Source organism: Macrosteles quadrilineatus, unplaced genomic scaffold (assembly GCF_028750875.1).
Source record: "Macrosteles quadrilineatus isolate MER2022 unplaced genomic scaffold, UCM_ALF_1.0 Scaffold_4__1_contigs__length_99947679, whole genome shotgun sequence".
Lineage (NCBI taxonomy): Eukaryota > Metazoa > Arthropoda > Insecta > Hemiptera > Cicadellidae > Macrosteles > Macrosteles quadrilineatus.
The window spans coordinates 78,671,544-78,688,187 of record NW_026542597.1 but is presented as its reverse complement, the minus strand read 5'-3'; the positions used below and the strand labels follow the sequence as shown (position 1 = coordinate 78,688,187).

The 16,644-nt window shown below is 36.3% G+C and overlaps 1 protein-coding gene across 1 annotated transcript in view; it reads left to right on the top strand.

Moving 5' to 3' along the window:
• The window catches only part of LOC128991487 (dynein axonemal heavy chain 7), an 80,017-nt gene that overhangs the window by 53,772 nt on the left and 9,601 nt on the right, over positions 1–16,644 (top strand). The window contains exons 44-55 of the mRNA XM_054414407.1: positions 264–443; positions 1,003–1,220; positions 1,430–1,782; positions 2,208–2,413; positions 5,238–5,378; positions 5,759–5,910; positions 6,655–6,806; positions 7,555–7,776; positions 8,939–9,118; positions 10,305–10,583; positions 10,956–11,192; positions 12,580–12,765. Of these exons, the coding sequence (XP_054270382.1) occupies positions 264–443; positions 1,003–1,220; positions 1,430–1,782; positions 2,208–2,413; positions 5,238–5,378; positions 5,759–5,910; positions 6,655–6,806; positions 7,555–7,776; positions 8,939–9,118; positions 10,305–10,583; positions 10,956–11,192; positions 12,580–12,765 (2,506 nt within the window). The remainder of the gene's footprint in view (positions 1–263; positions 444–1,002; positions 1,221–1,429; positions 1,783–2,207; positions 2,414–5,237; positions 5,379–5,758; positions 5,911–6,654; positions 6,807–7,554; positions 7,777–8,938; positions 9,119–10,304; positions 10,584–10,955; positions 11,193–12,579; positions 12,766–16,644) is intronic.

Below are 16,644 nucleotides of genomic sequence, written 5' to 3'. Positions count from 1 at the left end.
ATTAGTACAGTAGAACCTTGATGACAAGACTCTCATAGGGATTATAAAATAAGACATTATCAAGGTTGACTACACAGGTTAACAATAACATGTGTTTAGGGGTAAAATAGTTTCAAGGGGATTTGAAAATGACCCTTGTTATCAAGGGTGTCTTGTTATCGAGGTTCTACTGTAGAATAATTTGAGACTTGTTTTCAACATGTGTGCTTGTCTCTGCTTGTATTGTTTCCACAGAAAAATGAAATTTTTTTGTTATTTTCCAGACAAACCTTGGTTGATGATTGGAAAAAACTGTGTGACCTGCAGAAAATACCTAACTCGCCTGTTTATAACCTCACTCAAATATTAGGGTCTGACATTAAAATTCAAAATTGGAACATTTTTGGTTTGCCACGAGATGTTTTTTCCATTGAGAATGCTGTTATTCTCGATTCTACAAATAGGTAAGTCACGTAAACTTCCAGTATTTTGTAATTGCTTGCATGTGAACATGTGTTATTTATAATAGAAATGTTGAAGAGGTGAAGACGGATCAATATTATCCAGCTAAGTCCTTGTAACAAATACTTTGAATGGTTTCTTGACTTTCATTTGTTTGTGTTTTATTTTTATTTGTTGTCTACGCTATCGGAATACTTTGGTTTTTGTTAGGTAAACAGCTCAAATCCTGGTCTTTGGTTGTTATTGGATGTTACTATTTAACACCGACCTTTTCTTACATGGCTGGAGTCAAACCAGGGACCCTCAGATTTGAAATGAGGCACTATAACCTCGCCTGTATATGTGTATGTGTGTACCGGTACTGTGTTTTCTTTCTCTGAGTAAGAAACCCTTAAGAAGTTCTGGACGTAACCAATTTGAGTTGAGTATTGTCACAAAGTGTCACAAACATGTGTGCTGAGTAATTTCTTATATTTGTACCTCGTTGATTTTCATATTTGTTATAACAGTGTGTTACACCAGCCAAAATTGAAAGTGATCAATAAAGTCATTTGTCAACAGATGGTCACTACTGATAGACCCTCAGGGGCAAGCCAACAAATGGATAAAGTCGATGGAGAAATACAACGAACTAGAGGTGGTTAGACTGACTGACGGAAAATACATGAAGAAACTAGAGACTTGCCTGGAGTTCGGGATGCCAGCTCTGGTAGAGGATGTTGGTGAGGACCTGGACCCTCCACTCGACCCAATACTGCTCAAACAGACCTTCAGGCAAGGTAAGAGACTGTACTAGAGCTGGAGATGGTATGGCTCATAGTTGGAATATTGTTCTCGAATGTGACCTGGGAACCACTAACAACCATTTATAAGATATTATTAGTAAACATTTATTTTAGCTTGATAAATAGTACCGGTAACTCTTATTTTTGTAGCGTAATTAACTTTGCAGTTATCTTTGCCGTCACATACGTCATATATGTTTTAGGTAACACTGAATATATTAGCTTGGGAGACAACGTTATTGAATACAACAAAAACTTCCGCATCTACATAACCACCAAGTTGAGAAATCCACACTATTTGCCAGAAGTTTGCAACAAAGTGACCTTGATCAACTTTGCCCTGACTGTGGAGGGGTTGGAAGATCAGCTGTTGGGAATAGTTGTTGCTAAAGAAAGACCTGACTTGGAAGACAAAAGGCAAAATTTGATTGTTGAAAGTGCAAATAATAAAAAGACACTCAAAGAAACTGAAGATAGGATTCTGTATATATTGACATCTTCAGCTGGGACAATTTTGGAAGACAAATCTGCTATTGAAGTCCTTGATTCATCAAAGGTATGCACTCCATATTTTATCACTCTGTATTATTTAGGCAGGTTTTAGCTTAAACTTATCAGACTATTAGTACACTCCTTGTAGCTTTGATTTTGAACTAGTATTACGTACAGGACGATACCTATTCAACAATACACAGTGTGATACTAGTTCAAAAGTGTTGTACTATTGTGATCTTTTTTTTCTCCCATATATTTTAAAGACTTTATACTCTGTCTAGTCTGTTTTGTGTTCCGTGAAGGGCGTGTCTCCAGAATTTCATTGTGTTTTCTTTCACTTAAGACTACTTAGAGTTATAATTATTTACTTTGATCTACTTAATAAACCAATATTAACCATAAGCCACTCATGCACAGGATTGGGAATCATTGTTCTTAGATGTGGACTGGTGTAGTCACCTGCCTTATCTTATTCTTTGATTGCAGGCTCTCTCCGTAGACATCCAGGAGAAGCAGAAGACATCTGTGGAGACTGGGAGGATCATAGAGGAGTTTAGACAAGGATACCGACCAGTGGCTCAACACTCGGCCATCTTGTACTACTGCATCACCGATCTGCCCAATGTTGACCCAATGTACCAGTACTCGCTCACTTGGTTCATCAATATCTACATCATGTCTATTGAGAGTGCGTAAGTATGCTGTGCGAAACTGCGCTTTAACTCTCTCAGAAAATCTTTTGAATGATAAAATTTGGAAAATGTTTCAACCAAGATTTTGTGAAAAATTTTCCTGATCTTTGAGATGGCAAGATGAAAAATATGTATTTTTTGTTAGTATTTTGTTGTTATTATTACTTTTTGGAGGTTAAATGTAAGAAAGGACCAATGAGGTCCTAAGTTCGCCTCAATAAAGAAGGATTTTCATTTCATTTCAAAAATTGATGAAGCTAGGTGTATGTGCTTCCATAAAGTGGCAGTCACAAACCCTGCTTGGAAGCATACCTCCCTTTTCATTGCAGGGCAGCACTGGACTTTCAAAAAAGGTTTATCTGGAAATGGCTAGCTAGCTTACTTGAGAAAATTTGTTTCCTTGACCTTAACTGGCGACTATAACCTTGCTTTGTTGCTTGCTATGATTTTGCCTTTTTTAGCAGAGGTCAATCAACGTAACATTAATCTGACCTGATTATTCACTCTCTAAAGAAGTTTTATGGTAGGATGAAATACCATTGTCATGTGTTTGGCAGTTTCGTGTATTTATATTTATAATCTAACAAAAAACCACTAAGTGGTAACACTTTCCTCACCAAGTCAGCAATCCAAAAAAGATAATAAATCATTACTTTTTCCGCCAAGAAAAACAATGTAATGTATGTAAGTTTGGCAACTTGGCGGCAGACTTTTGCTTGTTTTTTTTTTTTTCATTAAAGTTACGTTCGTGGATAATTTCACAAATCAACTTCTCTAATTATTTAGTCCAACTAAGCATAATAATTTCGAGGTAATCAGTAAACATAAAACCATCACTATTATGATTTTATGAAATGTGGCACAAATAAGGTCAAATTTTGTAAAATAAGCTCTCACCTAGCAATGTACCAATGGGAGAGATACTTGCTCAATGAAACTAGTTTTATGGTATTTTTTAAAGTGATCAAGCAAAAGTCTGCCACCAAGTTGCCAAACACACATTACATACATTACATTGTTTTTCTTGGCAGAAAAAGTAATGATTTATTATCTTTTTTGGATTGCTGACTTGCAAGGAAAGTGTTACCACTTAGTGGTTTTTTGTTAGATTTTATTTATTTTTGTAGAAAATTAACAGTTAAAATAAAAATCCTCTTTTTTCTGATATATAGACCACGGCACAACTACATCTAATTTAATTTCAATAATATTGTTTGTGTAGAACTAAATTCTACACTTTTGGTCTTATCTGCTTTAAACCGATTAACAACTTTTGGACACACGTACCAAAATTACTATTTAACAAACCCCCTGGGCTTAAACTCAGTTTCAAATTTCATCAATGGTCATCTTGAACATCATGAAATACGTTTGAGTATAACTGTTAGAATTGATTGTTAAACTCAATTTTAATAAATTGATTTTTTTTTATGATTTCTATGACCAGTAATCTCATGACTAATATGTTCATAAGTGTTCTGATAATTAAACCCGAATATATAAAGACTAGTGTAAATTGAGCCCTTATTAGAGAAGTAAAAATGTAATCAAACATATTAGGTTTGTTAGAACTAGCATAAGGCAAAACAAATATTGAAAAACTCATTTATCCTAAATTTACATACTGTATCACTTTTTAATTGCTTGTTTAACATACATAGAGTGATTTTCCCGATTGTTTTATTTGTTTTAGTGTATCAAAACATAAAACAAACCTTAGTACTAAGTTTCAAGTTCCTGAGTTTCATATGTTTTGATAAGTAGTATCATAGACTAACCAACACAAGGGAGTATGTTTTATCTATGATAGTATTAAACTGTTAAAAATGACAAGCTGCTGTACCAGTGTACCATCGGTACACTGTTTTTTTCAATGGAAAGTATCGGGGAATATCACTAAGTAATTTTATATAGTAAGTAGTTCAAATCATTCGGTATACCTGAAAAAAATACTTTATAAAAGTTTTAAAATAATTTTTCAGCTGTTCCTATGAATTTCTCTAACATTTAAATTAATTGAGATTTAATCGCAGCTGGTCCTTCTTTTGTTTTGATTTTAATTCCATGTTATTTAAATGGGCCAAAATCGTTCTTTGAGGGCTTGCCAAGGGTTTATGGGTCAACGCACCGACTTGAGACCCTCAAAAGGCACATCTGCACGTTAAGGGCTTTCAAACAACATAAAAAACATTAAAATTGGTTTGGGATGTAGGTCCGTCAACATTCAAGGAGAAGGAGGAGAAGGAGGAGGAAAAGGAGAACACGGAAAATTTGTGAATTTTCAAACTAGTTTTTCTTGGCTCAAACAGAACCGTTTTTTAAATTTTTTTTTTAATTTTGTTGAGAATGAGTGCCCCTATCCAGTAGATGAATAATTATTTTAATAGCTTTTGTTTCTTCTGAGCTATAGACGAGTAAAAAAGCCACTTTGTCACGTCATGTATATATACACTGCAGCAGCTGTGTACCGCTGGGGGACTTGGCGGGGCGGAACGCTGCCGCGTTCCTTAATACATCAAAATTAAATATTTTTATCTACATCTTACATGTAACAGTGTGTGATAGCAATACGGTAATGATTATCTTCTCTAATTGCTTTCTTCAACATGCACAGATTAATGTTAGGGTTACAAGAGTTCAGAAGGATCCAGATTTTCAAAATGAACTAGATCTGGTTATCTTTTCTGATGAAAAATATTTTTGAAATTGAAAAAAATTTGAAGGATAAAAAAAATGTCCAAACAAACTAGAAGGCTCAAGAGTATGGCATCTGTTTGGTAAATATGAGTTTGGTTTTTGTGTTCCTGATTTCTGACCATTTCAGGAACGAGTCCAAAGTGCTGTCCAAGAGATTGGAGTTTCTGAAGGACAAGTTCACTCACAACCTCTACACTAATGTTTGTCGCTCTCTGTTTGAAAAGGACAAGATTCTGTTTTCTTTTGTATTGTGCACCAGTATCATGATGTAAGTATAAAGTTGTTAACTAAATTTGTAATAAAAAAATCTATTTGCAGTTGTTGTTCAAAGGTTTATCACGGACATTTCCCATCACAATGGACAAAAATTGCAGTTATTCCCCATAAATTAGGCTATTTAGATCAAACCTAAAATGATATGTAGAGTAAACTGTTGAGAAAAGATTAAAGTGGTAATTAGACTATTTAGGTCTTAAATTATCCATACGAGAGAATATACAATAATTATTACGTAACAAAGCTACTTAACTGTTGCATCCCAAGTCATTCTGCGAGAACTGTGAGTTTTATAAAAATACCAAATTAAGAGAAAGAAGTTTTTATGTGTTGGAAGCTTTTTACTAATCAAAATAACAATTTGATTTTCAGTGCAGAAGGGAAACTTCTCAAAAGTGAACTGAACTTCCTACTGACGGGAGGAGTTGGTTTGGAAAACCCTTTACTCAACCCAGCTTCGGCATGGCTTGTTGACAAATCGTGGGACGAAGTTTGTCGTGTGTCAAGCCTTGCTGCTTTCAAAGGTAAGTTGTACCAAAGGAACTAATTTAAACAATGTTACAAATTACTTTACCCTATAATTTTCTTGTACTAATTTTAAATACAAATACAATTAATTATTAATTTGTAAAAAAAGTATATTTTATAAACTTTGTTTTCCTCAAAGATTTTTAAAATATAGAATAAAAATATATATTTCTGAATAGAAAACAAAATGAAAATTTTACTGTCAATCATATGCAATAGCGTAACCAGGATTTGATTATGGATGGGAGCCAATCCTTGTAAATAATATGTTTTGGAAGTCTCATTACAAAAATTAAACTTCAACGTTGTTAAATTCTCCAGAAAATATTAAATGAAATTCTACTTTCTTGTCACAAAACATTTTAGTGCAGCTGATGAAACACATTACATCATCATAACCTTGTAGACTCAAAATATTTAAAGGAATTTAAATGAATATATATTCAAAATACAAAAACACTTCTAATTTTATTTAAATAATTTTTCTAGAAACTCAGGGGCCCAGGCTCCCATGCCACTCATGTTCACCCCAGTGATTATAAAGTTCTGTCATATACTATTGCCAAACTATCACTGTTTCAGTCTTAAAATCAAATTTCTCTCTAGATCTTTTGAATTTTATTTAATTTGAAATCAGGGTAAGAAACAACAAATTATAATAATGTTAATATAAATTTAAGTGTTAAATAAAATGTCATAATGAAAGAACTTCCCTGAATCTAACTATTTGTGATTTTAAGGGTTTAAGGAAAGTTTTACCGCAAACCTCCCTGCGTGGAAAAAGCTGTATGATTCCGCTGAACCTCACCTTGAACCTCTTCCTTCTCCCTGGGATTCCTCCCTGAACCTCTTCCACAAACTGATTGTCATCAGGATGATCAGACCTGATAAGGTAGTATCTTGATTCTGAATGAGAATCATTACTAGAATTTATTAAATGTATGTAGTTTCCAAAGGATTTCTCTGAAAGATTTGGCTAGGAAGCATTTTTTTTAAATTACAATAAAATCTCCTTGCCGGGTGTATAGTTCATGAAAGTCACAAAAATGCTATTTGTGTGGCTTGTTTTTGCTAAGAAAACCGTAATTAATTAGAGAGTACATTTTTTTTGCTATTTTTTTTGCTAGCTTTCTTTTTCCTGACAGTGTGGAGTAAAGATTCAAGAACAAACTGTAGAACATAGATTTATTTAAAATTCAGCTGCCATATCTAAGTCTATGTTAAGCCAGCTGTTAACCGAAATACACCTGGATAGCTGAGTGGACAGTGCTTGTCTAGTGATCAAAAGGTGGCTGGTTCGATTCTAAGAAAAGTCAAAAGCTTTTTGATGGTTCGAAATGGGACACAGCTGACCTTGATCATTGACAGCTGTGACAGCTATTTTATATTAGGCTTTTAATATACGGTCGTTCCCATATAGAACCAAATATCTTAGTCAGTAACAAAGCTCTTATTCATTAAACAATTAATGAATAATTAATGATGAGCTCTTATTCCTTCTCTTCTCTTCACCTTCAAATACCCACTGTGGCGTGACGGAGTCGTATAAATAAAATGTTATCCAAAATCCTAGCGAAACATTACTTTTAAGCTGCCAGTTTTTCTTCCAACTTTTTCACTACTGTAGGCTACATCCGCAGGTGGTGCCCCTGTTGATACGATGTGTAGAAGAAGAGATCGGACCGAGGTTCGTACAGCCGCCTCCGTTTGACATTGCCAAATCCTACAGTGACTCCAACTGTCTTTCGCCTCTTATCTTCATCCTCTCCCCGGGCGTCGACCCTATTGCAGGACTCATGCAGTTTGCCGCAAAGAAAGGTTTCGGGGCAAAGTTTCAGTCGATTTCTCTTGGACAAGGACAGGTATGATCTGGGCTGGGTTTTACATGGTTTAGACAAGTAAGTTCTTTTTGCTAGACTAAGCTAATACCTACCAAATAGGTATTGAAATATTTGACTTTTTTGACACTAAATATCATGCAAATTTACTGCAATTTACTATGTATTTTGTCTTAATACTTTACAATAGGAAAGTGACTGAAGTAAGGAAACAGTATTTGTAGAACGTATTAAACGTTGGGACTTCTTCATTAGACTTGCCGCTATATATTTTTAGAAATTAATTTTGATGTTTTAAAATTTCAATAGTTGTAAAATTTGTGAAATTTTTTTTGTTGGTTTTGAGTGAACTTAAATTAATGATCTTGTAATGTGATGTAGTTACATAATTAAAATCCATGTTTTCTATAAAGCGGTCATCGATGGCCTACCAGGCATTCTGACCTCAAGTCAAATTTGGCCCTGTACATTTCATATATATTTCCCAAACAAGTTGCTTAATAAGGTTTTATACTGGTCTTCAGTTTTTCAACCTTTTACAATAACCGTCTCGAGCTGTGGACGATTGACTACCATGAATTTTGTGGGCGAGGTTGTGGAAATTAAGAGTTGACGGCCGACGCGTAACTCATCTAAACCGGCTGCGGCAAGGATGGATAAGCCTCGTTCACACGGTGCGAGTTTACAAGTTACTTGCCAGCGTGTAAGAAGCCGGCGAGTTGGCGAGTGTGCTTGTATTCGTTTACACGGAGCTTGTCCACTTGCCAACTAGCAAACAAGTAGAAAGACGCCGGCGAGTGCGCTTGTAGTCATTCACACGATGCTTTTTCCACTCGCTTAGTAGTTAGCTTGAACCAAATCCTCCGACATATTTGAATAACAAGCGCACAAATACAAGCAACTGATGTGTTCACACTGGGCTACTTTACACGCCTTCTTGCTCAAAAGCTGGCGAGTTGGCGTGTAAAGTAGCGGCAGCGTCAATTTATTCCAGAGCTTTTTTACAAGCAGCTTTTGAGCGAGTACGTCGTTCACACTGAGCTATTTTACTAGCTGCGTGTAAAAAAGCCGACGTGTAGCTTGTAAATTCGCCCCAAGTGAACGGGGGCTATAAGATTGAAGGTTGGATAATTGAAGATCGAGTATTCGAGACTCTACCTTACACTGATTACACTTGATGACCCAGGGCCCGATAGCAGCTGGGCTGATCCACACGGCACAGAAGGACGGGGGATGGGTCTGTCTGCAGAACTGTCATCTGGCCGTGTCTTGGATGTCTGCTCTGGATCATATCTGTGAGAGTCTGGACATCTCCAATACATCTCAGGACTTCCGGCTGTGGCTCACCAGCTATCCCACTGATAAGGTACACTTACTTGACGGCCGTATGGAATAGACGTAAACAATGCAAAGCATGGCCAGGTGATGTAGACCAAGTAGCAGACCTGAAAAGCCATCCTGTTTGGCTAGATTGTAGCTGTAACATTCTTTGAAACCTTTGAGGTTGGCTCACACTGTTCAGGATTAATTTGACAGAAGTTTTAAGCTATTAATACACTGATTATTAAACACTAGTGCACATGTTGCTCAAATTCAAGCAATTACAAAGTATTACAGGTGTTATTTCACAACGAATAACAGTCATAATTCCCGAAGAGTTAGCTCAAAGATAATGTAATTAATCACTCCTCTCCAGTTATCGAAACTGAAAATGAACACACTCTGAAAACAAACTTGTGTGTGTAATTGTCTATGGTAATGTTTACTATGAACAGCTGTTTTAGTATGCAATTAATACAAATTATTTGTCTGTTAAGTAAACAAAATGTTTTCTTCATAAGAAATACAATGGGATTGTAATGGCCTGTGGGGCAAAGCCCGAGGACTTTTATTACAGGAATTGGTGAAAGGGGGTGTCTACACAAAAAATACTTAATTTTGACACATCGTTTATACAAATCCGTCCATTATTAACGGTGGAGAAGTGTTTCATAGAAATCACCTTCACGTATTATATATAAGGATTAGTATTCTTTGCATTTTAAACATTGAAATGGGCTCAACACTTAGGAGGGAAAATGTCAAGTAGAATGTATCATAAAAGGAAGAAACAAAACAAGCTCGTACTCATAAGTATTCGCCTCTTGATGCTTGAATTGCTGCATAGCTTATTTGAAGGATAATGCATTAGGCCTTACTTTCATTGTTTAGTTTATTATTATTAGATACCTTTGATATGGGGATGCAATTGGCATATTTCAATATCAATGGAGGATAAGTGAAATTAGAGGCATTGTGTAGCTTTGTTTACTGGCTAAGACCAGGACTGTTTCTATAGCCAGGCAGGACCCTTACTAAAGCCCAATAATCTCAATCCATAGCTCATATTTGGGCTCAAATGTGTCGTCGTGTCCCAATCTCAATTAGTTGTAACACTTACAGGTAGATTGGCACTAAAGACAAGAAATTTTCATTCACCACTTTATGACTCTAATACATTGATTTTTCACAAACCCGAACACCATTAGTTTATTATGTTAATTTGTTTTCAGTTTCCACCTTCCATTCTGCAAAATGGAGTCAAGATGACAAACGAGGCGCCAACAGGGCTGAAACTCAACATGTTGCGCAGCTACACGTCCGATCCTGTCAGGGACATGACATTCTTCCATGGCTGCCCTGGCAAGGACAAGATGTTTTCTAGGCTGCTCTACGGAATTACGTTCTTCCATGCTGTTGTTCAAGAACGTAGAAAGTTTGGTCCTATTGGGTGGAACATTCCTTACGAGTTTAATGAGTCTGACTATCTAATTTCCATCCAGCAATTACAGGTTAGTTTTTAGGTTATGTTGACTTTGCAATGTCTTAAATTTGGGATGAAAATGGTAGATTATGTAGTAAATCATTACCTAAAGATGTGTCAGCTATTATATAGATACAATGTCATATATTTAAAATTTGAGCTTTGCAAACTTATGATAATAATTAATTAATTGGGATGTGTAGAAGATAGAAATTAGCTGGTAGATGATGGAGGAAGGGGAAGTATGAAACTATAGGAGAAGATGGAGAGGTCATTGTCCAGATCTGAGAAAGAAACTAAGCAAAAGAGGATATGTTTGTTAATTTATTGGCATAGAAAAAGTTTTTCATTAAAACGTAGTACAAAATCTTTTACTAACATATCCTGCTGCTTCTGTCAGATGTTCATCAATGAGTACGAGGATGTGCCGTTTGCCGCCATCTTGTACATGACGGGTGAGTGTAACTACGGTGGTCGTGTGACGGACGCTTGGGACCGTCGAGCTCTTAACACCATCCTGCTTGACTACTGCAATACCCAGGTTATATCCTCGACCAACTATCGCTTTAGCGACATCATCAACAAGTACGCTGTGCCTGAGCGCTTTGAATACTCCAACTTCATTGATGCTATACAAGTGAGTTTGTAGATGTACAAGTATGTGAATGAGTATTAGGATGTGGTGACTTTATGTTGAGGTTTTTTGAAAGGGAGAGCAAATCTACTTGAGGATAGGATGAGCTTCAGGAGCTCAAAGTTTAAATATTTTGAGTTTGATATTCATTGTGTTCAGATTATTTATTGGTTAGATTTTCTCGCTCTATATTCAACGAATCGTTCACCGAGCATAAAGTATTTCATTTGCATAACTAACTGAGTGGGGATCATTAGGTCTTCCAATGCAAATGTAAGCTTACTCTTTTTTTTTAACTTAATACCACTCCTTCTGGGCTTTTGATTTTGTGCAGTATAACTACACCTGACACCAGATGCAAAAGAAATACTCTTAAAAGGAGTATGGTAAGATACTAGCTCCTCAGATACTCATGCAACATTCCTCCTTAGGAAGCATGTTGTTTTAATACTTGCAAATTCTTCTCATGGTGTTTTGTCCTTCCCTTAGGATCATATTGATGTTATTTGGTCCAGGATCACTTCTTGAATATTAAAATGGTATAATATTACCTGTTTCCGTCTGTAATCCTATATTTGTTGTATAGAGCAACCGGTTTCAAGGCTATAACCTCATCTTCAGGCTCTTGTTGTCACTCTTGCGAGATCGTCGAGTTTCATAAACACACAAAAACACTAACATTGAAATAAATAAACACGAGACATTGACAGATGAAGTAATCGATGTTAATCGTCTTCGTCTGTCAATGTCTCGTGTTTATTTATTTCAATGTTAGTGTTTTTGTGTGTTTATGAAACTCGACGATCTCGCAAGAGTGACAACAAGAGCCTGAAGATGAGGTTATAGCCTTGAAACCGGTTGCTCTATACAACAAATATAGGATCACAGATGGAAACAGGTAATATTATACCATTTTAACTTCCCTTAGGAGTCTTCAAGGGTCAAAACTGATCCCTGAGATCTGATCTGCCATTGGGGTGAAAGAATCTTTTATGCAAGCAGTGGAAACGTTTTAATTGTTTTCAATCTGGGATGGATAGATATAACTTATAGAGGTTAAGATGGAGGATGGCAGATGATCCATCATGTGTGTCAGCCTATGAAACCAACAATCAATGATTGACTCTTGATTTCCAATTTCCAAAGTGTTTGTTAGATGAGTAAAGCTGGATTTTGCATAGGATTTAGCTTTGTGTAGTGGACATCTATTTTTAGAAGACAAACCTAAGTACATTGTGCCAACTAGAGTTTTTTGACAACTTAAACTGTCTCTCGTGGTTGGCTCAAATAGCCATGTAATATATAATTAAAATTTTGTTTGCTACCCATTACATTTATGTCCCCGATGTTGTATATTGTGTATTTCATATTCAAGTGTTACTTGTTATAGGAGCTACCAACGATGCCCACTCCAGGTGTGTTTGGGCTTCACTGGAACGCAGGCATCACTCGAGACCTGCAGAGCACCAAGAGTTTGTTCAACACAATGCTACAGCTACAGGGAGGAGTGTCTTCTGGTGATTCTGGTGCTCAAGACACAATACTCTATGACATGGCTAAGGACATCCTCAGTAAGGTAAGAGTAATGTGTGAGAGCTGTTTAGAAAGTAACCTCCGTTCTGTTATGTGAGTAAAACTATACAATTTGTCATGTTGTGTACATCTCAAAACAACATCTTTCCTTTATTCTTCAACATAATTAACATACTCATTTAATCACTTAAGGCATATTTTTACAAGCTTTAAAATTTGGTGACAAAATCTGTTGCTTGTGCTATGATCCAGTCTGTGACTGCATCTTTCAGTTCTTCATCATCAAACAACCGTTGAGATCCCAGCCACTTCTTCATATGCAAGAAGAGTGGTCTTGGAGTTCAGTGTCCTGGATGTTGGAATGCATCCTAATTGAACTTACCTAGAAATCACGTCTCCTGAGACCCAATATGAGCGGTCGCTCAAAACTCATGCTACCGATGCACGCCAACTAACCTGATGCACTTGTCTGTCAGAGAATGGTCGGGCTACCCAAACTAATTCACAGAGTTAAGAGCCGGCGGGAGTGAACCGGGCCGCTCACCGCTCTGCTCCTCAGTTTAGCATGGACCAAGGATAAAAAACCAATGCTACTACACGAAATCGTCATATTATCCAAAAATGTTTATTGTACTATTGTGAGGTTTTATCTTACGTACAATTTGATATGTCACACGTGTCAAAAAAAAATTTTTTTAATTTTTTATTTCGGAATTACAAAGTTGATTTTACCATAAGGATTTAGGTTATTTCACTGAAACTAATTCCATCATACAAAATTTATTTCTCAACTTAGGAGGTTAAAACCAGTTTCTATAAAAACTACAACATATTTCCGTTGAAAGTACAATACCATATTTTACAAATTGTCGTTTATAAAATTTTATCTAGTAATTTATAAAACAGCTTGCAATTTCAACTGTGTCGACGTGTGTTGCGGGTCTCACGGGGTGCGGTGGTAGTTTAGCGTTTTCCCGCCGGATAGCACCACCTTCGAATTGCTAAATACAGAATATTATGCGGCACGCTCACCATTCTGATACTGCATTTTTTAATAAAACAGTAGAGTCGTCCAGTCCCAGTAGCGAATATTAGTTTACATTCCGTTTTGCAACACTTCGCATTTCGCATGCGATTATTGGTTCTTTTCTAACTAGTGCTTATCTACAGTGCCTAGTGCTAATAGCCTACAGTAGTTAGTAGATATATAATAGTGGCTAAGCTGAAATATTGGTGACGGTCTGCAGTTCATTTACCCAAAGTCCGCTAGAAAATTTTCAGCAACCTATCAAATGGGTCACTTGAAGTTTTATCCTTCGAAGAAGAAGAAAAGAAGACTTCCTGCTAGTTTGGAAGCAGCAATAAACAGAAGAAAGTAAGTAAAATTAAACTAACTTGATTCTGATGAATTGTAAAATAATAAACTATTAGTTATTTTTATACCAGAATGAGGATTAAGAACTTGACTCAAGAATCAACAAAAATTGTATAAGAAAATAATTTTATAAATTAATATTCGTGAGGGTTTCCTTATCTTTATAAAATCCACACGACTGCAAAACACGCCCAAATTACAGGAGGTACAAGAAATATTAATTCATTATTACTTTGACGGTAAAAATCCGATTGAGGTAAATGTAGGCGGGAAAACGCCAGGGGATCAGTGTGGCTTGGCAGCTGAAAGGGCAGCAGCGACCTTGACTGGCGGGTGTATGTGCGGGTGAGGCGACCGCCAACAAACACACTCATAATATATCATATTTTGGATTATTTTTATTTCTCACCCAATTAAAAAAATTACCACCGAATTAAAGCCTAATATCATGTGATTATTGAGTCGGAAAATTATCTGACAAAAATTGTATATTTCCAGGAAGAGGAATACTGCTTTGGCAGAACAACAAGCTATAGAAACTCATGGAGCGGAAGAACAATCTGCAAACCCTAGTAAGACGCCTAACAAGAAAGAATTCAAATTAAGTGGAAGAAGAATTGTTAACATAGCTGATTTTATCGACCAGATAAAAATGTTGGACAATCATAGCCCAATAGGTTGTAATTTTTCGAATATGGTTGTATTGTCTGAAGTTAGACAGGGACTAAGGAATGGGTTTGTCGTTGAATGTACCATGTGTAAATTCAAACAGACTATTTGGTCTGAGAAAATTAATGAAAAAGAAATGGACGTGAACAAAGCTGTGTTTGTGGTACTATCGTAACAGGAGGTGGCCACGCTCAACTCGAGGAATTCCTCAGCACTCTCGACATCCCTGCAATGAGCAACAAGACTTTCAAAAAAACTGAAGAACAGTTATCAGAGGGTTGGACTGCGACTGCGGCGGCAGAGATGGAAGCGGCAGCGGCGGAGGAGGCTCAGCTAGCGAGGGAAAACAACGAGGTTGACAAGGACGGCGTACCGCTAATTACAGTTGTCGCTGATGGTGCCTGGTGCAAACGATTATATCGCACCAACTATTCTTCCTTATCTGAAGTGGTGAGTGTGATCCTGCATTCACTTACTCTTTAAACAATAATAATTACATTAACACATTATTTTTTAAAAAATTTTAATAAAGTAAAAAAATAATTTGAATTTAATTAATTAAATTTTAATAAATTAAATTTTTACTTAAAACATCGAATTAACACTTAAAAACAATGCTAAAAACCTAACAAAACTGAAGTATTTCAAACAATTTGTATATCTTATGAAACATTTTTGGTTCATGCGGCAATTTTTCTACATACAATACTGTACAGTGTCACTCAATAAAACTACATGATTATAAATACAATTATTGATATGCGCGTAGATGCCATAGATATTGTAATAACAACGCATATCTATGGTAGATGACGAGCAAGGAGCGACTTATGCACTGTCGTGCTAGGCTACCGTCGCGCCTCGCGCCGAAGCAAACATTCTGTGTTCGCTGTCTAAACAGCGCTACGTCACTAAGGAGGGGCGGGGGAGGGGAAGTAGGATCAGGCGGCGCCCGCTAACATCAAAGGAGTGAGCCAGCCCTTGTATATCTGTAGCCCTGGAATAGTCTCAAACTACACCTAAGCGTACGTACATACATAAAACATACCACACATACATACCAGAATGAGTATATACATACATAGTACATACAGGGTGTTTTTTTTTTAACTTGCATCTGTAAAAACCGCAATAGATAGAAATACGGATCATGGGAATATGGGATTATCTCACAAATTCATGAACAGATTTTAAATTTTTTTTCATTAAAAATTTATTTCTTCATGCTCTTTCATTTGATATGTCACAAGGAGTACCTTGCTATTTAAAAAAAAGTTGGTGGCAGAGAGGAAAGGGGGGAATGTTAATGTAACGTTGAATTCAAAACAATTGGACCCCCTACGTAAATAGATTATTCCCGCAAACTGCATATTTCTATCTATTGCAGTTTTTACATAAATAAAGATGCAAGTAAAAAAAAAAAACACCCTGTACATACATATATATCTAAATAAATCAAAGGATTTTTTTCAGGCTGCCATTGTTGGATTTCGGACGCGGAAAGTACTCTTTATTGGCGTAAAAAACAAGTACTGCACAACTTGTGCTCGAGCTGATACAAGAGGGGAGCAGCAAAAGAACACACATGCTATAAAAACTGGAGCATGAAACAAAGCTCAACCAGTATGGAGTCATCTCTAGTATGCGAGGGGTTCAAAAAGAGTGAGGAAATGTACAATGTACGGTATGCAAGACTTATTGCCGATGGGGACTCCAGCGTATATAAGAAAATAATTGATTCTCGGCCCTACAAAAACTGCACTGTTCAGAAGATAGACATGCAAGAACCATCTTTTGAGAAATATGTGCACTAGACTCAAAACGATTGCAGCCTCTAAAACCTGCAAACCTTCCGTTTGGCTCAGAAAGAAAATTGGT